The sequence below is a fragment of the Lepus europaeus genome, chromosome 13 (genome assembly GCF_033115175.1).
Source record: "Lepus europaeus isolate LE1 chromosome 13, mLepTim1.pri, whole genome shotgun sequence".
Taxonomy (NCBI): domain Eukaryota; kingdom Metazoa; phylum Chordata; class Mammalia; order Lagomorpha; family Leporidae; genus Lepus; species Lepus europaeus.
Window position 1 is genome coordinate 94,918,912 of NC_084839.1, and position 26,047 is coordinate 94,944,958.

At 51.8% G+C, this 26,047-nt stretch overlaps 1 protein-coding gene across 2 annotated transcripts in view; it reads right to left on the reverse strand.

Annotated features, from left to right (window-relative positions):
• Positions 1-5,246: 5,246 nt before the first annotated feature.
• UXS1 (UDP-glucuronate decarboxylase 1) overlaps positions 5,247-26,047 on the reverse strand; it is a 101,827-nt gene continuing 81,026 nt past the window's right edge. For both annotated transcript variants that reach the window (XM_062210044.1, XM_062210043.1), the window contains exons 10-15: positions 22,663-22,782; positions 16,668-16,711; positions 15,287-15,347; positions 11,071-11,128; positions 9,642-9,745; positions 5,247-6,091 (exon numbers count right to left, since the gene is read on the reverse strand). In XM_062210044.1, the coding sequence (XP_062066028.1) occupies positions 5,960-6,091; positions 9,642-9,745; positions 11,071-11,128; positions 15,287-15,347; positions 16,668-16,711; positions 22,663-22,782 (519 nt within the window). In that variant the 3' untranslated portion in view covers positions 5,247-5,959. The remainder of the gene's footprint in view (positions 6,092-9,641; positions 9,746-11,070; positions 11,129-15,286; positions 15,348-16,667; positions 16,712-22,662; positions 22,783-26,047) is intronic.

Below are 26,047 nucleotides of genomic sequence, written 5' to 3' on the forward strand. Positions count from 1 at the left end.
TATTTTTAAAAATTATTTTTCTTGAGACTCCCTGTTGACTTATTTAGCTTTAGAAATGTGTTTAATTTTCAAGTGTCTGGAGATGTCCCTGGTATTTTTCTGTTACTGAGTTCTAGTTGAATTGTATGGTGGTCATGGTATTATTTGACATCTTTGAAATGTGTCTAGGTTTGTTTTATGGTCTGTCCTGGTATGTGTTCTGTGGGTAAGTTACAAGAATTTGCATTCTGCTGCTGCTGGGTAGAGCATCCTATAAATACCAGTTAAATCCTGTTGGTGGATGGTTTTCAAATTCCTCAGGATTTGCTGATCTGTCTAGCGTTCCCATAAACGGGGAGAGTGGTTTTTAAGCCTCCAAAGGTAATTGCAGATGTGTCTGTTTCTTCTCTACTGTTCTATATTCCAGCATACAGATTCTTGCCTTTGTTCGCAGCGCTTTTTATTTTGGTTATTTTTCAGTTCTAAAATTTCCCTTTAATTCCCTGTACTGCCTCTTTGTTGAGATTTTCCATTGTCTGGTTTGGAGCATGCTTGTAATTGTTAATTTAAGTATCTTTATGATTGCTGCTTTGATATACTGGTCAGGTAATTTTAATGTCTCTCATCTTGGTGCTGCCATGCTTTTTCTCATGCAGTCTGAGACCTTTTTGGTTCTTGGTGTGATGAGTTTTGACTGAAAACTGGTCGTTTGAGTAAGACTCTGGGTCTAATTTATTCATTTAGATTAATTTGTTTGAAAGGCAGAGCAACAGAGAGAGGGAGACAGATCTTCCTTTTGCTGGTTCATTCCCCAAATGGGTACAACAGCTAGGTCTGGGCCAGCCTTTACACAGGATCCCAGTACTCCATCCTGGTGTCCCACACGGGTGGCAGGAACCCAAGTACCTGGGCCATCTTCTGCTGTCTACCGAGGCACATTAGCTGGAAGCCGGATTGGAAGTTGAGCAGCTGGAACTCAAACCAGCACTGTGATACGGGATGCTGGCTTTGCAAGAGTCGGTTTAACACTCTGTACCACAATACTGTCCCCATCTGGGTCTGATTTAGGTTTTACTGAGCTGGCTTCCTTGACACCTCTTCAGTGAATGCGAAGGTTGCCTCTTAATTACTGCCAGGTGGGAGTCGAATCCAGGGTTCTCTGGGGCCTTCACTGATAACATCAGGCTGGGAGGGGGAGGAGTACCTCCCTACTGCTCCCCAAGTGGCCTCCACTGAGGTTGCCTCGTCACTGCTGAATGTCTAAGGGCTTATTAATAAAATCCCCGATTCTCCAATAACCTCTTTTACCACCCCAAACAGGGAATATAAGGGATTCCTCAAAAACAAGTGGAAAAACAGGGGCTCCCCACTGCTACGTGACAGTGGAAACTCAGAATCCCTACATAGTCAGTCTCTACTGATACCAGGGGACGGGTGGAGTCGTCACTGGCAGAGGAGGCAGAACTCAGCTCAGGCCCTGAACACCACAGTGGTGGGGAGGCAGGGAGGCGGTGGAGGCATCTTGTCACAGGAAGGCACAGGTCACCAAGCCCTGTGCTCCCACAGTCTTTGCTGCAGGATGGAGCTGGGGCTGCAGCTTCTTCACGCGGGGTTTGGCTGGAACAAAACCATTACTGTTTGGAAGTTTTCTGTCTCAACAGGCTGCCCCTCTCCTGGTGTGTTGACTACAGAACAGGATTTGTGGTTTTGGCCACTGTGCCTGTTGGAGTTCCTGCTGACTTCTCCACCTCGCAAGTATGGATACATGAGATGAAACATGTCAGGGAACACAGGACTTGTACTAACTCCGTGGTGCTGCCATCACAAAATGCCTCGAACAATGGAAATGTATTTCTCACAGACAGTTCTGGGGGCGTGAAGTCTAAGATCAGTCCAAGCCGGCAGGCTGGGTATCTTCTGAGGTCTCTCCTGGGCTTCCAGATGGTCGTCTTCTTGCTGTATCCTCATGTGCCTTTCCCCTGTGTATGTCTGGTGTCTAATTTCCTCTTCTGAGGACACCAGTCAGAGTGGAGACGAGGGCCCACCGAAAGGCACCACGTTAACTTAACCTTCTTCACGCTCTCATCTCTAAACACGGCTACATCCTGAGGTCCGGGGTGGGGGTCAGCCTTCAACACAGGAGCTTCAGGGCGACATCACACAGCCCATTCCATCACTGCAGTTGTTGTCGGGTTTTGAGGTTCCCTGGGCAGTCTCCCTGTTTCTAGTCACGCTCAGGGTCTTGTGTTTGTTTTACATATGATGCTAACTGTACAGTTAGGTCTTGGTATTCACAGGGGACTGCTACCAGGACTCCGGAGGATACTACAGCTCTTAGATGCTCAAGTCTCCAAGGGTAGTTTGCAAAGAACCTACACAAATCCTCTCCAGATTGCTTATAATACCTCCAACAATGCAGGGAGCTGTTACAATGTAGTGTGTGTGTGTGTGTGTGTGTGTGGCACAAAGTCTACATGGATTCAGTATAGACACACTCTGTTGTCCAGTATTGCCTACACAGCTGGTTTTGTCTGCAGATGTGGAACCCCTAGGAGAAGGAGGAGCTTGCTGGGAAGAACAGGGAAACACATCTGCTCCATCTTCCTGACCCTGGAAATCTCTTCTGCATTTATCTTAGTTTCCTAAACAACAGCTCTCCCTAGGCTGGTGAATGGCAGAGCCAGATACTATGATTCCTGCCTCCTGGGTCTCTGTACTCTGTTAATTTTACTTCAAATGAAATGTACATAAACTACAGAAACTCAAAAATCCAAAAAGTACCAAGACAGCATTTTACAAAACACATTAAGGTTCTTCATAATAAAATCTTAACCTTTTTTCTTCTCACAACATTAACTTGATCAAATTTACCTTTATTCCCCCTATGCGGCTAAGGCACAAACAGGGCACAAACAGGACACAAACGAGCAACCGTGGGTTAACTTCCTTGATTAGAACAACAAAGCCCTATGGCTGTGTTTGCAACAAAGCAGATCCACCCACACATAGCATCATGTCTCAGACTAACATCAGACAAGCTTTCAATGTCTCAGCAGAGCTACTGAGCCTACACTGACCAACGCCAGGTGCAGTACACGAAGCACTCTAATAGACAAATGGAAACAGTCAAACTCAGAAGTCCTCTGTCCCGGGGAGCACTGAGGACCTGCCACGTTTCCCAGCCTCCTGAGATGCAACTGCAACTCAGCCTTGTGGCCAGAGCTCAACCTCTGACTGCAACGAAGTCAAGCTCCCTGAGAACTCAGAGCCTCTGGCCGGCACGGCGGCCCACCCAGCGCCACAGCCATGATCACAGACCTTGCCGGGAGCCCCTGCCACACAGAGGTTCCACCAGGGGCACTGCTGAAGTCCAGAAGTTCAGAGTCTGCAATGTGCACCTTGCTCCAGCCCTGTGCGACTGTCACTGAGGTCCCGAGTGGTGGTGCCAGTCTGATTCCTGTCAGCAGCAGCAGCAGCAGTGATGCCTGAGGAGCCGTTTCTGAACTGCAGGTGCACCACTGCCATGGTCTGTCTGGGCTGCTGTGACCATGCCTTGCGCTGGTTAGGTGACAAACGGCAGAGTTTCATTGTTCACAGTACTGGAGGCCGAGAGTCTGAGATGAAGGCACCAGCAGATCGGCAGTGTGCCCACTGCTCCTCACTCTTCTGCTTCAAAGCCGTCTTGTGTCCTCATGCTGTAAGGGGTGAATGCGACCCCCAGGCCTCTTCCATAAGCACACTAATCCCACTGATGCGGGCTTCACCGTTATGACCGAACTACCGCCCAAAGGCCACACCTCCCAGTTGCACTGCACTGAGATTAGGTTTCAACATAGGGGTTTTGGGAGTGAACCCGACATTCAAACCACACTGACCATCATCTACCACCTACTCACCACGTTCCTATCTCCCTGGGACACTCCTGTGCTTAATTTAAGCTTACCTTATTTCCCTGGATGCACTTACCCCTTTCCTTAGAATTAGATGCAATTCTTCTTCCATTCTTCCTTGAAAATAGTCTGCAAAAATCATAGAGAAAACATCAAAAGAATGAATGACATACAATTCCAGATATTGTCAAGTATCAGGGTAAGAGAATTCTGGACTCTGGGACCTCATGGCACTCCCAGATTGCACTGCACAGCCCGGCTCCACAAAACTCCCAGGGATCCCTGCCTGTACTTCATGAATGGGGTCACCATGCCCACTAGCATTTCCCAGGTCAGCTCCCAGCTCTGCTCATCCAGTGTAGTCACTGGTATGTCACTTAGTCCAGGCCACAGTAATGAATTTAAAAATTAGGAACCATCCCTGATTTTTTTTTTAACTTATGCTACTTTCATTCTAGCACTGGCTTCTGTTCTAGAATCTTCTCAGAAATTTTGCATGACAAAGACAAATCCACAGCATCCCTGGCTGGGCTCCAGAGACACTGATACAACAAACAGGTCCAGTTAAAAAAAAAAAAATCCCGAGGAGCTTTTGAAGGACAGGCGAGTCTTGCTGACACTAGTTAGGTATCCCAGGATGCCTCAGTTTAAATTGTTTCTGATAGCAGAAACGAGGTTTCTGCCAGCCTATTTGATACCTGTATGTCCCGGGTTGCCTGTTCAGGGTTTTGTTGCCGTTGGGTGGAGCCAATCTACTTGGAGAAATACGTTGCTTTAACTTACTGCTTATTTAACTTATCCTCATTGTTCCTTAACTTAGTGTAAGAAGAAAAGTAAAACTCACCACTGTGCCTTGAAAGCGCTCCTCAGGAAAACAGAAGCTGTAAGTTTTCACTCTGTGGGCTTGGTCACATGGTGCATCTCTGTCTCCATCTAGTCTGTGCCACCCGGGAAGGACACGGAACTGATTCTAACGCTGCGCATGACCTGAACACCTCACACACAGTTAACACAGGCTGAGCATCCCTAATCTGAAAATCCAAAATTCAAAAATGCTCTAAGATCTGTAACTTTCTGAGCACCACGCTCTAAAAGTTTTAGATTTTGGAACATCTCAGTATTCCGATTAGGGATGCTCAACTGGCCAGTCTATGCAAATATTCCCAAATCTGAAAGACTGTGAAACCTCCCGAGCATTTTGGGTATGGATCAATGTGCAGATTCAGCCCAAGCAGCATATACGCAGTTTCAATATTCATACATCTGTTATGGATTACATGAGGATGCTTATGGGATTTTCATTTAAACTAAATTCTGCAACATTCTCCTTAGCAATCCAACGAACGTCCCAGGCAAAGCCAACTGTCAAAGTCAAAGTTCATGGTGGGTAGGTTTCTGTATTTTATTAAAATAGCATATTTAACCATGGTTGAACAAGAACTTTGTTCTCTCCCCACCCCTTACCCCCCCCCCCCCCAATATGCAGCACAACGCAGTAGTAAATTCAAATATCCTTGATCGTGATAACAGAAACATTTCAAAGTCAAGTTTGTGGCTAAAAACTAGACCCTGGAAAAATTCTGAATGAAAAAGAAACATAAAGCTCTCAAACGGAATTCTTTTTTCTGCCTGAAAATGAATGCCAGTGCGCCGCCCACCTGACAATACTGCTCGTTTTCTTTATGCATAGTGTAACGTCTCATTGATAAGGACCCACTTTTATAAATAAAATCGGCGATTTTTTCATCTCATTTAATGTTCCTTTTCAGCTTCACAAAGAAACCAGTAAATAAAACTGTCAACGACAGTCACGACATAGCTCTCACAGCAAGATAAAAAACTTGAAAGTTCGCGGAGATGCGTCTATGCTATTTTACATCAAAAGACAAATTCAAAAAGTGCAAGGCAAAGTCTGCAGGGTTCTGAGGGGAGCTTTTAGGCACATCCATTTCTTTAAAGCAAGCTTCAGAATGAAATTCCAGTTTGTTCTTCATGACACCTGTTAGAAGTCTTTCTTTTAAAAAAACAGAAACAAAAATACATCTCATCAAGTGTGAAACATGGAGTCTTGTGTCCCAGGCAGTGAGGGCTCAGCTGTGGCGTGTTCGTCCCTTTTTTATCCTGGCAGGCTTTGGTTTGGGGATATACTGGTTATTTGCCTGGTATTCCAGTTCTTTACGGAAGTAGTGAATTGCTTTGTTTAGGCCTTCCTCCAGCGGGACCTGTGTAAGGAGGTAACGAGAAGGAGAGATGGCTCGCATCAACAGAAGGCATCACATACCAGGTCTTCCCGGGGAAGTGGGCTCCGAGGACACCCGCAGAGCCACACACTCCTCACCGCAGCATCGCGGCCCACCCCAGACATGTCGGAAGCCCCCCGCTGTGGCTGGTTCCAGGAATGTGTCATGCCACTCACTAAGTGACACTCCCACCGCTGTAAAGTGAGCCCCAATCCCAAACTGTCTGTTGCGGGTAGGGAGTGAGTCAACGATAGAGCTCACATCTACAATAGCGCACACCTTCCCCTTCTTCCAGAAGACCTGTTGATGGAGTGGAGGGAGTCTGCTTGAGGTGGTGGTCAGTCTGCACCTGACCTGCCGGCCTCAGCCTCCCACGTGACCTCAGCCCTCTGCACTTCCCAGCAGATGGTCCACTTGCAAGGCTGCCTGAGAGGGGACCCAGGACCACACAACACACAGTGTGCAGACCTCACTGGAGCTGCCACACAGAATCCAAGTTAATTGTGCATCAAAAGCAAACAGAACAAAGGGTGGGTAGCAGCAGCCATGCCGCCAGGCACAAGGATCTGTCTATCTTGATTGTGGTGACACTTTCAGAGGGGTCAAAACAGGTCAAAGCTTACAATTTTTTATTTGACAAACAGATGGAGAGAGAGAGAGAGCGAGCAAGCGAGCTCACCCATCCTCTGGTTTGCTCCCCACATGCCCCCAATAGCCAGCACTCAGCTACTGGACCTGGAAACCAGAAGCCCGGGATTCAGACCCAGTCTCCCGCATGGGTGGCGGGAAGCCAACCACTTGAGCCATCGCCCCTGTCTCCTGGGATCTACATTAGCAGGAGGCTGGAGTCAGGTCCCAGAGCTGTGGATTGAACCCAGGTACTCCGATGTGGGTTGCTGGCATTCTAATGGGCAGTATAACCGCTAAGCCAAACATCCACCCCCAAATTGCACATTTTAAACATAGGCAGTTGGCTGTATCCCCATTATGCCTCAACAACTTGTTCCATTGCACATCCACATGTGAAAACTAAGGTAGGGATGGCTAAAAGTTCCTTGGATCAGACCCTCAAAAATTCCTTATGAATTAGATCAAGTAGCAGGAAACTGGTGGTTGACATTCTACATCCTAAAAATATTACAGCACTGTACCCAAACTTCATGTACATAAATACACTGGCCACACATCCTTAACACAATGTGAAAGTCACAGTTAATATAGAGAATAGGCAATTAACTTTTAGAAAATATTTTGCTTAAAATACAGGTTCTGAGGCTGGCGCTATGGCACAGCGGGTAAAGCTGCAGCCTGCAGTGCCGGCATTCCGTATGGATGCTGGTTCTAGTCCTGTCTGCTCTATTTCTGACCCAGCTCTCTGCTATGGACTGGGAAAACAGTGGAAGATGACCTAGGTCCTTAGGCCCCTGCACCCATGTGGGAGACCAGGAAGAGGCTCTTGGCTCCTGGCTTTGGATCGGCCCAGCTCTGGCCACTGCAGCCATTTGGGGAGTGAATCAGTGGATGGAAGACCTCTCTCTGCCTCTCTGTAACTCTGTCTTTCAAATAAATAAATAAGCATTTAAAAAAAATATACAGGTTCTGGGGCTGGCGTTGTGGCATAGTGGGTTAAACTGCCTCCTGTGACACCAGTATCCCATATAGGTGCTGGTTCCAGTCTCAGATGCTCCACTTCCCAGCTGGCTCCCTGCTAACAAGCCTGGGAGAGCAGCAGAAGATGGCCCAAGTGCTTGGGCCCCTGCACCCACGTGGGAGACCCAGAGGAAGTTCTTTCCTGGCTCCTGGCTTCATCCTGGCCCAGCCCTGGCTGTTGCGGCCATCTGGGGAGTGAACCAATGGATAGAAGATCTCTTTCACTGTGACTCTTTCTCTCCCTCTTTCCCTCCCTAATTCTGCCTATTGAATTGATAAAATAAATCTTTAAAAAAAATACAGGTTCTATTTAGAAAGGCACTAATTGAAAATTCCTTCAAAAAACAACTTGTATTTTTGCATGCTATAATCTGCTTTGCACAAATGGGATTTATTAGATTTTTGTTAAGCCTGGGTATAATGCCATTTTTATTTCATTTGCCAAATTTCTGGGCCTTCAGCTGATCACTTTGACTTGGACATGAGCAAATAAATAATGATCACACTGAAATTCTTATTCAGGGTTTAATATTCTAGGATTCTCCTTACTCAGCTCTCAGTACAATGTATATTTCTTTTTAAAAGATTTATTTATTTTGAAAGTCACAGTTACAGAGAGGGACAGACAGAGAGAGGGATCTTCTGTTCATTGGTTCACCCCCCAGATGGCTACCAATGCCAGTGCTGGGCCAGGCCAAAGCCAGGAGCCAAGAGCTTCATCCAGGTCTCCCACAGAGTAGCAGGGGCCCAAGCACTTGGGCCATCTTCTGCTGTTTTTCCCAGGCCACCAGCAGGGAACTGGACTGGAAGTGGAGCAGCCGGAACCATATGGGGTGCTGGCGTCACAGGAAGGGGCGTTACCTGCTCTACCACCATGTACATTTCTAAAAAGGAAACTGAGGTGGGCGTTTGGTGCAGTGGTTGAGATGCTGCTTGGACCATCTACATCCCAAATTTAAGGGCTTGTGTTCAAGTCCTGGCTCCACTTCTGACTCCAGCTTCCCGCTAACGTGCACTCTGCAGACACCACGTGACGGCTCAGGTCCCTGGTCGCTGGCACCCCTGCAGGAGACCAGGATTGAGTCCTGAGCTCCTGGTGTTAGGCCTGGCCCAGGCCCAGCTATTGTAGCTATCTGGGGAGTGAACCAGATCTCTGTCTCTCTCTGAGTTTCCAAATAAATAAAAATGTATTAATTTTTTTTAAAAAACCTTACTGTCTATTTAAAGAGATACATTAAAAGTAAACTGAGGTCTGACAGGGAGGCAGCTGGGCCATGCTCAGGCTGTGTCAGTCCAGAGTCCGATGCACACGTGGCTCTCCGACAGCCGTTGAGGCTGCTGGTGCGCATGAGCCCATGTTTTATTTGCACACCTCGGGGGGGAACCAAGAAACAAACAGAACAGCAGGCCAGCAGCTGTTGACAGAGGCGGGCGTGGTCCTGCAGAAGTGGCTGGCTGGGCCTGGCCTCTTCAAGGAGGTGGTCTCCAAAGGACAGGAGACCTGGCTCCGGGAGATAGGCACTGGCCCTGCACAGGGAAGGGCCCGGCAGGAGCAGAAGGGTGTCCTGCCTGCATGGAGGCTGACGTGCACTGTGTCACCCCAGTTCCCAGAGACCTCGGCCCACCCTGAACGCTGCCCTTGCCCAGCTACTGCCCGCACAGGCTGAGCCCACAGCAGGGCTGAGCCGCTTCCCCGGGAACACAGCATGAGGCCTGCGATACAGGAAAAGTCACTTAATGGCCCTGGGAAACCTTATGTTTGCCTGGATGCTCCACTGTGGAGGCTGGGGCAAGGGCCACTCCCTGTGAGGCTGTGGGATGTGGTGCTGGGGGTGGGGTGGGGAGGAGCCCTTCACCACAAGGGGGTGGCTCCTGCACGTACCACAGGCTCCCACCCCAGCATCAGCTTCGCTCTTTTGATGTCTGGTTTTCTTTTCTGTGGGTCATCCTGGGCTTCAGAGAGAAACTGGATTTCACTCCCGCTGCCTGGAAAAGAGGTAGGAGAAGATCACAAATCCCTAGTCGTGGCTGCTGCCTGCCATCGCGGTCAAACCCCCTCTGTGAAGTCAGGGTGCGGGTCACGTGTGCACACACACGGCTCTCACCAGGCTGCTTAGCCACCCGAGGGACCCAGGATTGCCCCTGGAAATCCAGGGAGTGGGTCTGTAAGGGCCGCAGTGGGACTGGCCTGGTGCGGGAGTCCAGCTTCCTTCTGGCTCCAGCAGAGCTGTGGCTTGGGGCACTGTGGCCCTTGCATTCCTCTGGGCTGCAGACCTACGCTTCTCTCACGCCAATACGTGGACAGACTGAAATGCAGGTTCTGCTCGGGGAGACCAGGGGCCAGGGGGCCTATGTCTCTGTACCAAGTGCTGTGAAGTCACTGACAGGTGCACCTCACGCTGGGTAGCAGGGTTCGGAAGGCGTAGGAGGCACGCAGCGATGCCCTGAGCACACTCTCCCTCCCTTGGGAGGGACACGCAGCTCGGAATGGAAAAAGCTGGCAGGTGGATCTGCCCGGAGCTGCCGGAGCCATGAGAGGCTGCAGCTCCTGTGTGGGAGCTCCGGCATCCATTGCCTGGAGGAACAGGGTTCCGAGTGTCCAGGCATTAGAACAACGCTGACCAATGACAGCCCATGCCCGGAGGGACAGTGCAGCCAGTGGGGTCTGGAGGTTACCTCAGAGCACCCTGGAGCATGCTCGGCCACCAGGCCAGCCTGGCGTACCCTGACTCAGATTTCTGGATCAACCCCAGGAGAGAGGCACCTCCAAGAGCCACGCTTCCAGGATTCCACTAAGCCTCAGGATGAGGCCCGGGCTCATCCACCCTGCGCCTGCCACCCCTAAGGCTGGCCCAGAACACACGACCTTTTTATACTCATGGACAGGGCGTCTCCTCCCACTGTGGCAGGGCCCTCAGTGTCTCACAGTCAGAATTCCACACTTGCAGGAACGACAAGCTAGCATCGCCACTCTTGCGCCCCCTAAAACTCCATGCTCAACAGGACCAGCGCTGGAAATGAAGTAACTGTCACCCGTGCAGTCTGATCTAAAAGAACCGCACCTCACAACGTGGAAGAAATCTCTCTTCCCACTCTGTGCGGACCTGAAATCAAAGCTGTGAACAAACAATGGAGCCCCCGTTTCTCTTTTTCTTACTCAGAGAACAGGAAACAACTAAGTGCTCTTGATAAACATTCTGCTTTGATCCAGTCCAACCAGCTTATATCACTGACACACGTTCTCACCCAGGGCTGTCACCAGATGGGGAAGTGCAGCCGATCTCACTCACGTCCCGGTTCCTCCTACTTACCAACAAGGTTTTTAATTAATTGAGCAAACTCTAGGATCGTGTGTTCTTCGGGGTTCCCCTAGAGAAGAAACGGTTTCCAGTTATAAGCGTGGTGATGACAGCTGCCCGCCATGTCTTCAGAGACGTGCTGTCCGTCCCACAGCACACAAGACCCCAGCCCCTGCCCAGCGTGTGCCTGCTTCATGCCTCCCTGGGGGCTGGACTTACTACGAGGAATGAGACTCAACCCGGCTCAGTGCTAACCAGACTGCCCGGGGACAAGGGGCTTGGACAGGTCAAGGGCACCTACGCAGGGCACCCGTCTGCTGTCTGTTTCCTGGGACTTCAGGGTCACTTGGCAGAAGTGTGACCTGACCACATGAGCTCTGGGCTCTCCTGAGACCAGACGTCTCCCTCTGGGTGCACTGTGAGAATACCTTCCACGACGACAAGTGCACTCAGGGAGGGGCTCCCGCAGACTCGGTGTGTTGTGTAAACGGAGCTTACTTCTGGGGGGCTTGGAGGAAACCACGCTGTCCTTTTCTTGTCCCACACGACCCAGCGGCCACCGTCACCTCCCTTCTCAGGCCTGGGATCCTGTTTTGCTATCACCAACTCTATACCCTAAATACTCTTCAACCCCATCTTCCTAGCTTGGTCTGAAGCCAGATGGTCAGAGAGGCAGGAGGAGGCCCTGGGTCTCCTTAGCACAGAGACAGGCCTGGATAGCAAAGTAGAGGCTTGGGAATGGGGGAAGAAGTGGGGCTTCTCGGGGGGCTCCTGGGCAGACATGGTTCAGATTTCTGGGAAGGAGAGTCCCCCAACAGCCTACTGCAAAGTCCCTCTGAAAAGAGGGAAGAATGAAGAGCGTATCTAAGGAGAAGTGTGCGGCTGTTCAACACAGCTTCTTCTTCTTTTTTTTTTTTTTTTTTTACAGGCAGAGTGGACAGTGAGAGAGAGAGAGAGAGAGAGAGAGAGAGAGAAAAGTCTTTCTTTTGCCGTTGGTTCACCCTCCAATGGCCACTGCGGCCGGCGCATTGCACTGATCTGAAGCCAGGAGCCAGGTGCTTCTTCTGGTCTCCCATGCGGGTGCAGGGCCCAAGCACTTGGGCCATCCTCCACTGCACTCCCAGGCCACAGCAGAGAGCTGGCCTGGAAGAGGGGCAACTGGGACAGAATCTGGCGCCCCAACTGGGACTAGAACCCGGTGTGCCAGTGCCGCAGGCAGAGGATTAGCCTATTGAGCCGCGGCACCAGCCTCAACACAGTTTCAAAAGGGCATGCAGCAGGGACTGGCTGCGTTAAGGTTTGAATCCTGGCTGCTCCATGTCCAATCCAGCTCCCTGCTACCATGCCTGGGAAAGCAGTGGAAGATGGCCCCCAAGTGCTTGGGCTTCTGCTACCTATATGGGAAACTTAGATGGAGTTATAGACTCCTGGCCTTTGGTCATTTGGTAGTGAACCAGTGGTTGGAAGATCTGTCTCTCCCACTTTCTCTGTAACTCTACCTTTTAAATACATACTCTCTATATTTTTTAAAGGGCATGTAGCAAAAAAAAAAAGCAAGGATGGGATGGTTCTGGCCTGGGCCTGTGCAGAGTCAGGCAGACAAGGGCTCCCGATGACGCGAGGCTTGTACTGTGAGGCACCACCTGCTGTTTTAAAGTGAATGCTAATTCCAAAGTGCTGGCCAGATGTGTGTGGTCACCCTGCACCTGTGGGTGAGCACCAGTGCAGGAGGCACTGACAGCTCCAGGGCCCTTCTTTCCTAGGTAAAGAAACCTTCTCAGGGGCCGGTGCTGTGGCGTAGCGGGTAAAACCGCAGCCTGCAGTGCCGGCATCCCATGGGTACCGGTTCAAGTCCCAGCTGCTCTGCTTCTGATCCAGCTCTCAGCCATGGCCTGGGAAAGCAGTACAAGATGGCCCAGATCCTCGGGCCCCTGCATCCGTGTGGGAGACCTGGAAGAAGCTCCTGGCTTTGGGTTGGCGCAGCTCTAGCCAATGCAGCCAACTGGGTAGTGAACCAACGAATGGAAGACCTCTCTCTCTCTCTCTCTCTGCCTCTCTTCTCTCTGTAAAACTCTGACTTTTAAATAAATAAATAAATAAATAAATAAATCTTTATTAAAAAAAATAAGAAGCCCTCTCAATCGGGGCAAGGGGAACAGTATCTGCACGTGCTGGAGATGGCTGGTGACAAAAGGCCAGTTTAAGGACGGCTGCTGTGTGATGTGGTTTGTGAGAAATACGAGGGTACTTCAAATAGCTGCTGGAAAATGGAATTAAAAGATAATTTCAGGGGCTGGCGCTGTGGCGCGGGAGGTTAACACCCTGGCCTGAAGCACCGGCATCCCATATGGGAGCCTGTTCGAGACCCAGCTGCTCCTCTTCCGACCCAGCTCTCTGCTGTGGCGTGGGAAAGCAGTAGAAAGTGGCCCAAGTCTTTGGGCCCCTGCATCCAGGTGGGAGACTGGGAGGAGGCACCTGGCTCCTGGCTTCAGAACAGCGTAGATCCGGCCATTGCGGCCAACTGGGGAGTGAACCATCGTATGGAAGACCTCTCTCTCTCTCTCTCTCTCTCTCTCTGCCTCTCCTCTCTCTGTGTAACTCTGGTTTTCAAATAAATAAATAAATCTTTTTAAAAAAAGATAATTTCATTTTGTTGTAAAAAAAATTGAAATCCATGCCTATGAGGGGTCTTAAAAAAAGTTTATGAAAACTGTTTTTGAGAAAAACTCTGCATATATTTTAAAGAATTTTAAAATATACTTATCTTTTCCATCAACTTATTAAAGACCCCTCACAGCTCTGCACGACCACTTCTGTGAGCCCTGAACCACCGAGGGAAGCAGGAGCAGGGCTCTGGAGCAGCACCTGCACCTGCACCGGCCCAAGGGTTTGTCAGACACGGCAGGGGAAGCGGCCCCTGGCTGGGGAAGTCTGTGCTGCCTGCTGCTCACAGAAGCCGTGGCCTGAACTCTGGGCAGTCCACCCTGGACACCTCGCCTTTTCACTGAGGTGGAAAAAAGCCACCTAGGAGAGAGAGAGGGGGAGGGGGAAGGGGGAGGGAGAGGGGGAGGGAGAGGGAGAGGGGGAGGGAGAGGGAGAGAGGGAGAGAGGGAGAGAGGGAGAGAGGGAGAGAGGGAGAGAGGGGAGAGGGAGAGAGGGAGAGAAATGGTCAGAGGGCCCAGCGTGGTGGGAGCCCTGGCTGAAGCTGCAAGTGAAGGCTGGAGGTGGGGTGGACCGTGCGCTCCAAAGGCTTGGGAAGCCTTCATGGTGCAGGGGCGCGGGGCTGGCTGTTGTCCCCCGCTAGAGAAGTGAGATCAGGGAGTGCGTACACAGAGTGAGGTGTTAGTCCAGGAGCAGGAAGAAATCCTGCAGGCCGGAAGTGTCCAAACACGAGGACACACTCTGAGCTAAAGCAAGTTCATGGGCGCTGAAAGTGCTCAAGGCTGGACGGGAAATTGGGCAAAACCACATCAGGGTGCCTGCCTCCTCCAGGGAGACCTAGGGGAGGCTGGAAGCCATGGCTGAGTCACCGAGGGGCTCAGGAACTGCTGAGCTTCTGCTCCTCAGGGCCTCCGTCTTCTAAAAACCCTCACCTCTCGCGTCAGGGCAATCCATGCATTTCCCAGAGAAAACAATGCACGTGAAAAGCAGCTATCAACGATATGGCCAGCATCCTCGACCTGCAAATCTGAAATGCTACAAAACCTGACTGCCAGCCAAGCTGATGCCTCCAGTGGAAAACCATACACCTGACCTTGTGATTGACCAGTCAGGACACAGGTGCGCTGAAGACACTGCACAAGATCACCTTCAGGCAGCATGCCTAAGACACAAGTGAATTCTGTACTGGGACCTGGGGGCCCAGCTCCAAGTTTGTCTCATTTTGCCCATATGATATCCCTCCACGGGAAACACTTCCGATTCCAAGCATATTCAGTCCATACACCCACAGGCTTCCACTCATTTTTACACTTGGGCCCTGCAGGTGGAGGAAGCTCGCTGGCCTAGCATTTCTCACATTGCTCGTCTACGCCTTGTAGACACTACAGTTCCTTGTGGATTCTCCCCTGGTTTTGTTTTATTCTGCAGGACTTGGGAGCAAACATCTAACACACATGTTCTACATGTGCTGATGGCCGGCAGCACAAAGCCTGATGCTGTGTGTGGCTCCACGGAAAGAAGACACTCCGAGCTGTGCCAGGGAGAGCGCAGGAGAGGCAGGACTCACCAGGTTGACCGGGCTGCTGACGTTGCTGTTCATGAGCGCCACGAGGCCGTTCACCAGGTCACTGGAAGAGAGGGGGAGGTGGGTGAGACGCCACCAGCGGCGACAGCCCAGTGCTGACAATGCACATGGCCCTCTGAGAAGCAGCTTTACCGCTTTCCAAGAAAACAGGACCCACACAGAAAACGGGAGGTGAAAATCGATCAAATGCAGACCTACAAATTGAGATGATCACCATGGATGAGCTGGTGTCCGTGATCTCTGGGATTTGCTTTCAATGGCGGGGCACAGACAGCGTCAGCGGGCTGACAGCTGAGACGGGTGGAGTTCACCACTCTTGTGTTTCTGAAATGCTTTAAGAGTTAAGGGCTACACGTACGTTAAAACCAGCATGGACCCAAAACAGACGGAGTTGACAGGGATTCCTGATGTGGGTCTGTGCTGGATGCAAATCCTTACCAGCTGACCCAGGAAAAGGCTCTCGGCGATGGTTTCAAATGAGATCCACAGAAATGGAATGTGCTCTCATAGGTGAGCAGTGTGCTGGCAAATCACAGACACAGTGTGCTGAGGCTCTCATCAACGAGACCGCTGCCCGGCCTTAGACTCCCCGCCGCCCCGGAAGGCCTGGGGTGAATGGGTGTCTGGTCTGCAATGTGGCTGAGCGGGCCACAAGGGTGAGGTGAGTGAGCGAGCTCTCACTCGCCAGGGTTTGTCCTGACTTGTAGAAGCTTCAGAGCGTGGCTGTTACAACAGAAAGATCACTGTAGAGATGACAAGCCACTGCTGCACGGCGGCACCCTCTCAGCCGCTCCTCCTGGGTGGACTTACCGTACTCGGTCCCTGTGACATGGGTCACGTCTTCACGGACCTCTCTCCCTTCCTCCTCCAGCAGCACCAGCGAGGAGCAGGTGCCCATGGGACATGACCACCTCCCAAAAGGACAGCCTGGCTACGACTTTAATTTTCCTCTTATTTGGAAAAAAAGAGGGTGGGGGTGGGGGTTGAGTATTTAGTAGGCCAGCTATGTTTGCTCTCTTACTTGTAACAAAGGGGTATTTCCCATGAACATACGCAAAGTGTTCTATCTCACACAAATGCAAGTGCCTGGTAATCTTGGATGTTTTTTTTCTTTTTTTAATAGAAAACTGGCAAAAAGTCACTACAGCACCAGGTCAGGAATGCCATCTCTGGGCTGGCAGCTCCACCTGTGCACCACTAGGTGGCAGTAAGGGATCAGCACAGGAGTCCGGGAAAAGTCACGGAGGAAAGGTTAACTCGCACACAGGGAACAGCAAGCCTTAACTGCTGTTAACTATCTGCACTGCCCCCGTCCCTGCTCAGCGCCATGGCTGTGTCTCCTGCAGCCGGCGCTGGGCCTTACCTGACGTACTGGAACGCCCTCGTCTGGGACCCAGATCCGTACACCTAGAAGGAAACCCACAGTTAGGCCTCCTGTGAACACCGAACTGGCACTGGCAGGCGGGGCTCCTTGCAATTCCAGCAGGTCCTGGGGCCCCGAAGGGACACTCATGCTGACTCAGAGCACCTCCAGCGCCATCTCACGTTTGCATTCAAAATCACAGTCCACAGGGAGGAGGTGGCTTCCCTCAGTGTCTGTGACGTGTGTGCCACAGGCATATGTTAGGCTCCTGGAACTACGACCCCAGGAGTCCACTGGGCGATAGACCCACACCACATTTAACCATGGGTCCCCGCCCTGGCTGTCCATCAGGACAGCTGGCACTTAGCCCAGTCCAGTCCACACACCCTCTGGGGATGAGCAGGTGTCTCCTGGTGCTGCCACACAAGCCCTCTAGGTGATCCTACTGTGGGCCAAGGCCACGTGGACAGCCCCAGGAGAGCCCCCAGGTCCGCTAATTGTCCATGGCGTGACCCCACGCCTGCGTGTCTCAGCTCACACGCTGCCCCTGCTGGCCAAGATGCCGCTTTTCTTACACCACACCTGGCCAGGGCTGTCCCTCTCACCGGAACCTGCTCCTGGGCCACCTCCTTGGATGCTTTCCCCAGTTTGTTCCCTAAGTGAGCGGCTGTCCCTTCGTCGGCTCCCGAGGCTCTGCCTCCTGGGGCCCAGCGCGACGTGCGTGCAGGACGAGCACCGCGAGACAGTAACCCGGGGATCCGAAGTGCTTCGGATTTTTGAGTATCTGCATGTATTTAGTGAGCAATCTTGGGGGTGGGGGCCCAAGTCTGCACATAGAATCCACAGATGTTTCACGTCATGTGAGGCCAGGTGTGGGGTCTCCCACTGTCATATCGCGCCTTGTTGGTGCTCAGAGTTGGGGATTTTGAAGCACTCTAGATTTTGAATCTTTGGATTAGGGATGCTCTACCTACATGCACCACTACCGAGGAGGAAGAGAAGGAGGGAAGAGAAGGGGCCAGGAGGCTCTTCAGAGACTCCCTAAAGCCATGGTCCCAGGGAACGGCAGGCCCCAGGGCTTCTGTTAGCTTGCTTGCCTGCTTGCAGTGGGAAGGCAGCAGCCAGGAGAGGGGCAGCCTCCGGGAACATGCCTGACTGGGCACCACCAGCACCACCGGCCTTCCCCAGTAGGACGTCCTAGGAGCTCATTCCACCAGAGCTAAGGAGAAGGGACGGAGGCAGGAAAGGGAGGACTGCCACCCACATCCCGAGGCAGAGCTGCTTTCCAGCCGATTCCTGTCGTTTTAACAAGCACATGCATATGTGATCTCTGCGTAGCTCTGTCAGTTCTATCTACTGGGCTTCTGTTGTTGGGTGGAAGGAAGGCCTCCCCGTGAGAGAAGGCTGGAAAACACCCGCAAGGGTGAGGGCCAGGCCAGAGAGCAGAGCCAGCAGGAAGCTGCCGGCTGGAACCCATGGGGCCGCCCCTCCTGCGGTGCCTTTTGTGTGTGAGCTGTGACAAAGATTAGTCAGGCCCTTGAACCTTTTCCTGGGTCCATCTGTGCACTCCTGGTAACATGAGTTTTAGCTAGAGCCTTCCCAGAATTCCCCACCCTTGACATCTGAACAGGTTCCTCATCTTCCACCTGCTCTCAGGGGATGCCCAACCACCCTGGCCTGTCCTCTGCAGGAAGCCCGCAAGGCCAGGGTAGCCAGAACCTCCCGACCTTGAACGTCTCCTCCCAGTAATTTTCCATTCATGGACCTCCACCCTGCCTTCCTTCACCCTGCTGTATCTGGAGTGCAGCCCACCTACTCCTGTGCGGCAGTCTCCCTCGGCAGTGGGCCCCTCCCATCGCACTGCTCCTGAACGAAGGCCTCCCCTGGTGCACTAGCAAGTGTCCACCCCCTAACGCTGTCCCTAACAGTGCACGGCTCGTCTCCACGACGAGGACCCAGGGCAGGAGACTTCCGACGCCACAGTGTGAGTGACGAGGGGACACGCCATACCAGCACTGAACCAACCTCAGAAGTATGGCTTTCCCAACACTGTCCTTGGGCCAACCAGCAAGCCTTTCTAATGGGACCCCAGTGCTGCACACCTGGGCTGTCCTGGGCAAATTCAACTCGGGGAAGCTGTCTTCTGCACCTGGAATCCGGGGTCCATCGCAGTAGGGTGCAGAGCAGAGTTACGCTCCCCTGCAGATGTGTCTGCTTTCCCAGAATTCAGAGCCAAGGCTTCTTTCAGACATGAGCTTAGCAGGGTGGGCGTCCGGCCTAGCAGATAAGCCGCCTGTTGGCAAGTCTGCATCCCACGCCGATCCCCTGCTCTGGCTCCCGACTTCTAGCCTGCCCTGGAAGGTAGCCGGTGACGGCACAAGCAATTGGGTTCCCATCATCACGAGGGATACCTGGACTGAGCTCCTGGCTCTGGCCACGCCCCCCCCCCCCCCCCCAGCCATCTGAGGAGTGAACCAGCAAGCAGATGGGATGAAACAATAAAGATTTACAAAATAAACTTCATGAGCCAACTCTACCCAAACTATTCTTTAAAGCCTCTGAATAAGGGCACAGTATTTTTCTGAAGTTTTTTTACGTGATTCACCGTAAAATACTACTTTGGTATACAACATCCTCAATCCAGAAGCAAAGTCCCCAGGGTCCCTTAAAGGCACCCATATACCAATAGTGAACACTATGCCAATAAGCCCAGAGATTCACCTATCCACAGTGCTCAGATAACAGACAGCTGCCCCAGCTGGAAGATAAGTGGTCACATCAGCCCAGCGTGGCCAAGGGAAACAGGACACTGCGTGGTCCCAACCGACCCTGATGGGGTCCTCTGCCTCAGCAGTGACTTGCTGGAAATGTGGCATTATAAGGGGGTGGGGGACGACACATCTCCTATTTCCCATCCTCCAGACGGCTGGCTCCAGGCAGTCTTGCGAATCTCCCCCAGACTTCTCCAGGGAACCACCTGATGAGAGCCAGAAATCTATCAGCTGGCTCCACAAGGATGCCAGTTAGTGAAGCATTAGCTTCTTGATGGGAAATAGAGACTTCTGCATGAGAGGGAAACAGAAGCCATCTGAAAGGCCTCCCTCAGGCTCCGGCCTCCTGCACCCCAAGGCGTCTGGAAGGGACCAAAGTCCAGCCTGCTCTGGATTAATGGTGTCCCGGATGGCACCAGCGAGCCTCGCCCTCCTGGCCCTGGCACCCAAGCTCGCTGGGCGTGAAGACAACTCGGGGATTACTGCCACCTGCCAACAGTGTGTGCATTCTCGGGGCTGCCTGGGCCCTCGCTCTGCTGCTCTAAATGTGCAGGCCAGGCTGCCGCCCAGGAGGCGATCCATCAAGCAGTGGCTGCTTGGAAGGATTTAACAATTTACTCCACAAACAAAGCAGCTCTGATCTCGCTGGGGGGTGGGAGGGGCAGGGTAAGAGTCACTGACTGCAGTGGCTGAACAGCCAGTGGGGGCTGTCCCCAGGACACTGACTTCTGAAGAGGACAGCTGGCCTGAGGAGGTTCCCAGGGCATGAGCCCCTCAGAATCCCAGACAGCAGCAAAAGGGGAAGATGGGATGAAGGAGTTTCCTCTTTAAGAAAAGCTACAGCCACAAGCTTCCAGCCAGGTCTGGGAGTCACCTGCGCTCACTGTCCAGGGAGGCAGCCACTATAAAGCCAACCACTGATGCACTTCTGTTTATCTCACACCACCTGGGTGCCACACGCTCTTAGGGAAAGCAGACACAGCTGTTAAGGGAGCAAAGCTCCTGTTTTTGAAGGGCTTACCCTGAACTTGGCAGGGGTTGGTGGGCTAGAAAATGAATACCTCAGCTGGTGACAAGTGCAATGAAAACAATGTGGTTACAGGTAACCAACGTGGGGCCATTGTAGATAAGCCAAATTTAAAAATTCACAGACAGTGCATGCTACGAAAACCCAGCATATGGATTTCAAATTTTTAGCTTTTTTTTTTTTTTAAAAAAAAAAAAACCATGTATTTACTTATTTGAAAAACGGAGACACAGAGACAGAGACCTCTTATCTGCTAGTTCATTTCGCAAATGCCTTTAGCAGCAGGAGCTGGGTTGGGCGGGGCTGAAAACTCAACCTGGGTCCCCCGTGTGGAAGGCACAAACTGACCTCGGTGAGCCACCATCTGCTGCCTTGAGGGGTGTAGGTTAGCAGGAAGCTGAAAACGGGGAGTGGACTGGGCTTCAAACCCAGGTACTCCACCGTGGGATGTGGGTGTCCCAAGGGGTGGGTGGCTCAATCACTGGGCCAAACTAACCATACCTTTGGATTCCATTTGAATTCCATGAAGTACCCTCAGATGGAATGGTTCCGAGGTTTCTCTCTAGAGATGATGACTGAATGGGGAGAATGGCCAGAGTAAACGAGCTCCTGGGACCGGCAGAAGGGCTGAGAGGATCCAGCCCAGTGTGTGTTGGGGGTGGGGAGGAGGGGGTGTGTGGTAGGGACACACAGGGGAAGAGGGCTGTGGATTATACTGTCTGAGAGAATGGAGCCATAGTAGTTTCTGGCTTCTCTTGAATAGGCTGCCGGGTTGAGAGTACACCGGACAGGGAGGCAGAGCGTGGTCACAAGTCAAGACAGAGTGGCAGAAGTGCAGACCAGGGGCTGAAGCCTGTGTCTACTAGGGCCAGGCCATCAGGATGCACTGGTGGAAGAGACATGCGGCATGGGCAGAAGAGCCAGGTGTGCCGCCCCCCTCCATGCAGAGGTACCAACATGCCACCTAAGGAGGGGGAGGTGTAGAGAGCTGCCTCACCTCTCCCCTGCGACGTGTTCAGGCAAATACGTACAGAAGATTGATGCACCTGCAGCGGAAGCCACTCTGTGGTGAGCTGTGCTTCCTGTTCTGTGCAGGGGAGCAGATGACACACAGCAAGCCATGTACATTACGGGGACAGGGATTCAGAGCAGGGCTCCTGGTTCAAAACCAGGCTACCATCACGGAGCCACAGAAGGCTAGGTGCCCCAACCTCTGTGTTTCACTCTCCCGGGCTGGAAAACGGATAACAGGTTTCCTGCACCCTGTGGATCTACTACGAGCACTAAGTGAGTTAACAGATGCCAAGATCACAGACCAGAGCATAATAAGCTAACTCTGTAGATCAATGGATGTATGTGCAGTTCTGATGTTCGCCCCTGGGATACTGGGATATACTCAGGTAATAACAGGAAGCTCATCTGCTCTGGATTCCCACCAAACACCAAGCTGAAAAGGACTCTGTGTGGCTACGGATTGGAAGAGCAAAGCAGCCAAGGGCAGAGGATGGAAAAGGCCACAGGAAAGAGAAGCAGGAAGAGGCAGAGAGGAGCACGGGGATTCAGCAAGACTGAAGAAACCCAACAGAACCTGTGAGCGGGCTCAGGTGCTCTTTCCCTGCGGGGAGAGCCCACTCTGCCCCACAGGTGGGGACAGACATCTTCGTCCTTGCTGCACACATGGACCACTGACCTCAGACCACGTGGGCAGCAGGGGCCTCCCTGGGTTGAGATTCTGGCAGAGGAGGGAGCTGAGAACTTCTCGGCACCATTGAGATGAGAGCCATACCTGGCCCAGACTTGACGTTCCTCGTGCCCACCCAAACTTGCAATACTACTCGACCATCTGGTGGCCACTGGACTGAGTGCAGACGCACCCCTGGCTATAGCCAGCAGGCCAAGAACCGTCAGTCCTGGCAACCGTGCAGTCTAAGGCACAGGCGGCAGGGACAAGTCTGGAAGCCCCGGGGTCCTCAGCGGGGCAAGGCGCCCAGTCACACCGAGCAGCCACTCCTCATCTGGGCCCTGTCGACATGCCTTCCCGTTTATGAGAGGCGTGGGGAAACATGTGGACATTAAACGGCAACTTTGGCAATGCTATTCCCTGCCTCAAGCAGCCACTCACCCTTCACTGGTGGACCGACTGCTGATTTGCTGAACTGGGCTAGAGCGGGCCAGTGTCCAGCAAGGCGGCACCTACCGTGAGCGGCTCCCCTTGGAGAGCCTGCAGGATGAAGTTGCTGACCACTCGCCCGTCGTTCATGTGCATGCGTGGCCCAAAGGTGTTGAAGATTCTGGCCACGCGCACTTCCACGCCCTCCTGGAAGAGAGGGGACAGGGAGTCAGGCGTGCTGCCCTCTGCAGGCCGAATCATGCATAGCAGGTCGGAAAGCAGTCTGCTTGTGCTCCAAGCTCAGAAGGGCTTGTGTGTTGGCTCTGTAAGGTCTGCATCAAGAACTGGTTTGGAGACTACACAGAGTTGCCCCAGGCCTCCCCGCCCAAAGGCCACCTGTCAGGGACCACCGCACGGCCTGAGTTCTGCAGAAGGCATGCTTGGCCGGATTGCAAAGGTGATCGGTCGAGTTACGTCAATGGCAAAGGTCATCTGACATGATGCTGAAGCAGCTAAGAAAATGCCATGGGCCCCGGGAAACAGCAAGCAGGCCATTGCACCAGTTAATAATTAGTCTTCTCAAGGTTTCTCCACGTTGTGATGGTCCCCTTAATCCCAGCTTCCAAGCAAACAGTCCTTCCTGTAAACACCCAAACTCCCCATTGCTCCCTGTTTCACCTCATTGAAACTCCTTCATTGTGAAATCCTGTTTTCACAAACTGCACATTTTTTATGATTAATTGATCATGTCATCGTTGATAACAGATACTTGGAGTAACCAGACACCTGGGCCTCTGCTCCTGCCTCCACCGTGGCAGTAGACAGAGTGTCCCCGGCTTTCCCCACATTAAAATCGTTAATCCGTTCCTCTTTCCGGATAACCTGATACCCTACTGGGCTGGACGCAGCAGCCACCAGCATTAACATTCTGGCAGCCGATCGGTCAGTGGAAAGGTGTTAACATGAATATTTTCCCCCAGAAAATATCTACAATTTCAAATGAGATCACACTATGAATTCTCATTTAAAAAATTATTATTAAGGGCTGGTATTGTGGCATAGCTGGTAAAGCCCCTGGTTGGAGTCCTGACTGTTCCACTTCCAATCTAGCTCCCTGCTAACACACCTGGAAAGCGGCAGAGGATGGCCCCAGTTCTTGGGTCCCTGCACTCACGTGGGAGACCTAGAAAAAGCTCTGGCTCCTGGCTTGGGTCTGACACAGCCCCGGATGTTGTGGCCATTTGGGGAGTAAACCAGTAGATGGAAGATTCCTGTCTCTCCCTCTCTGTGGTTCTGACTTCTAAATAAAAATAAAAATTATTATTTATTTCTTTGAGGCAGAGATGCCGAGAGGCAAACAGAGACAGCTCCCACCCACTGGTTCCCTCCTCAAATACCCACCCACAACAGCTGGGCCGGGGTTGAGTTGAGAGCCAGCAATTCAGTCCAGGTACCTCAGACCTCTCTGCCCAGCCAGGCAGGTTGCAGAGACTCAATTAATTGAGCCATTACCGCTCAACTGAGCCAGGGTCTGCATTGGCAGGAAGCTGGAGTCAGGAGCCAGAGCTGGGTAAAGGACCCAGCTGCTCTGATGCAGGACATGGGCATCTTAACCAGCTTGGAATCACCAGGGCAAATACTTGCTTGTACATAGCCCTTCATACTCTTCTTCACAGAATGTATTGTGCAAAGTTAGCACTCCAGACGGGTGTGTGTCCGTGACTCTGACACCTCTGCCCTTCCCGTTCGCTCTATCCTCACTCCTCGTGTGTATTTTAAAAATGCTTCTATTGTCACAACAAATATGTGCCACTGTAATCCAGGAGAGCAAGCACTCTTTCATGTAATTGGCAAAGTGTGTTTATTAAAGCACCAACACCTTCCTCAAATGATCGTTTATTTAAAGACTGCTTGTCATGGGTGGAGAAGCTCCAGTTTCTACTCCACACCTTGCCTTCGTGGACTTTCCCACGCCTGTGTGTCTAAGGTTCAATCCACCACAAAGCAGAGGTGTGTTCTCTGGGTGCCCGAGGGCAGGCAGCATGTGAGGTGAGGACCCACGGCTCTTGCTTCCTGCCATGTCCACGTACCCTCCAGTCTCCCTGATTCCTGCTCAACCTGCTGGTGACACTAAGAGTGGGAGAGCAACAGTCCTTACCTTCCAGGGGTTTTAGGAGATGAAATCAGACTGTGCATGCTCCCAGTACAGGCCCAGTGACGAGACTGACAAATATTTGCTGCTGCTGTGATCGCCACCGGTGGAAGCTGTTCCAATCTGCCCCCTTGGACCAGCACGGGATGGAGGTCCAAGGGATCCATAACTAGGGAGGCTTACTGGGCACAGAACTCCCCCTTCAGTGCAGTTAGAGGGGGTGAGTGGCAGATCTCCGAAAGTGCAGGCGACCTGCCCAGTGGCTGCAGCTACTTGGCCATCAGCTCTGCCCGTGGCAGCCTCACAGATTCCTCCAGGGTGTTAGACAGACGGGGCAGGCTCCATGTGTGTTGGGATGGGAGAGAGCTGGGGAGCACGGAGCCAGCACAGTTACCTTTTGGAGTGCAGAGACTTCACCTGCTGTGCTAATTCCCCCAGTAATGCATGGCCATTCGTCTACAAGAGCTGCTCGGGCCAAGGTATGACCCTCTGTTCTAAAGCCTGGAATAAATCCACCACTTTCTCTACCAGACTGACTGTGGTGGATGGTAGCTCCCCCATCCCCATCCAGTTTCATTTTCTGGGGTCTCAGTTACCCAGTCAATTGTGGCCCAACAATATTACATGGAACATTCTAGAAATAAAACAACTTTGATTTTTGAATTGTGCAGCATTCTGGATAGCATGATGCAATCTGGTGCCATTGTGCTCTGTCCCTCTGGGATGTGGATTTCTCCCTTTTCCAGGGCATCCGGGCGGTTTATCAGACTCACCCCTTAGTCACTTGGTAGCCATCTGGTTATCAGATCAACTATGCATCCATGTGGAAGTCACCCTTATTTTACCTAGTAATAGCCCCAAAGCGAGTGGCAATTCAGATATGCCAAAGAGAAGCCAGAAAGTGCTTCCTTTAAGTGAAACAGATTCAAGTTCTCAATAAGGAAATAAAAAAATATGCTGAGATTGCTAAGATCTATCATAAAAATGAATCTTTTTATCTGTGAAATTGTGAAGAAGGGAAAAGGAATTTATGTCCGTTTTGCTGTCACTCCTCAAAAAGCAAAAGTTAAGGTCAGAGCATTTAGTAAGCGCTTAGTTCAAATGGAAAAGCCATTAAATCATAGAGCTGCGTGTAGCACCTGCCATTGCAGGCATCCCCTGGAGGTCTTGGAACACCCCTGCCGGCCAATAAAGGGAGAATAATACTGAAATAAAAAGAAAGAAGAGAGGGGCAGAGAGGTTGTCCAACAGAACCTAACTCACAAGCCTCTACTGCATTAAACTGGTAGGATGGGGAAAGAATCAGAAGTCATGGAATAG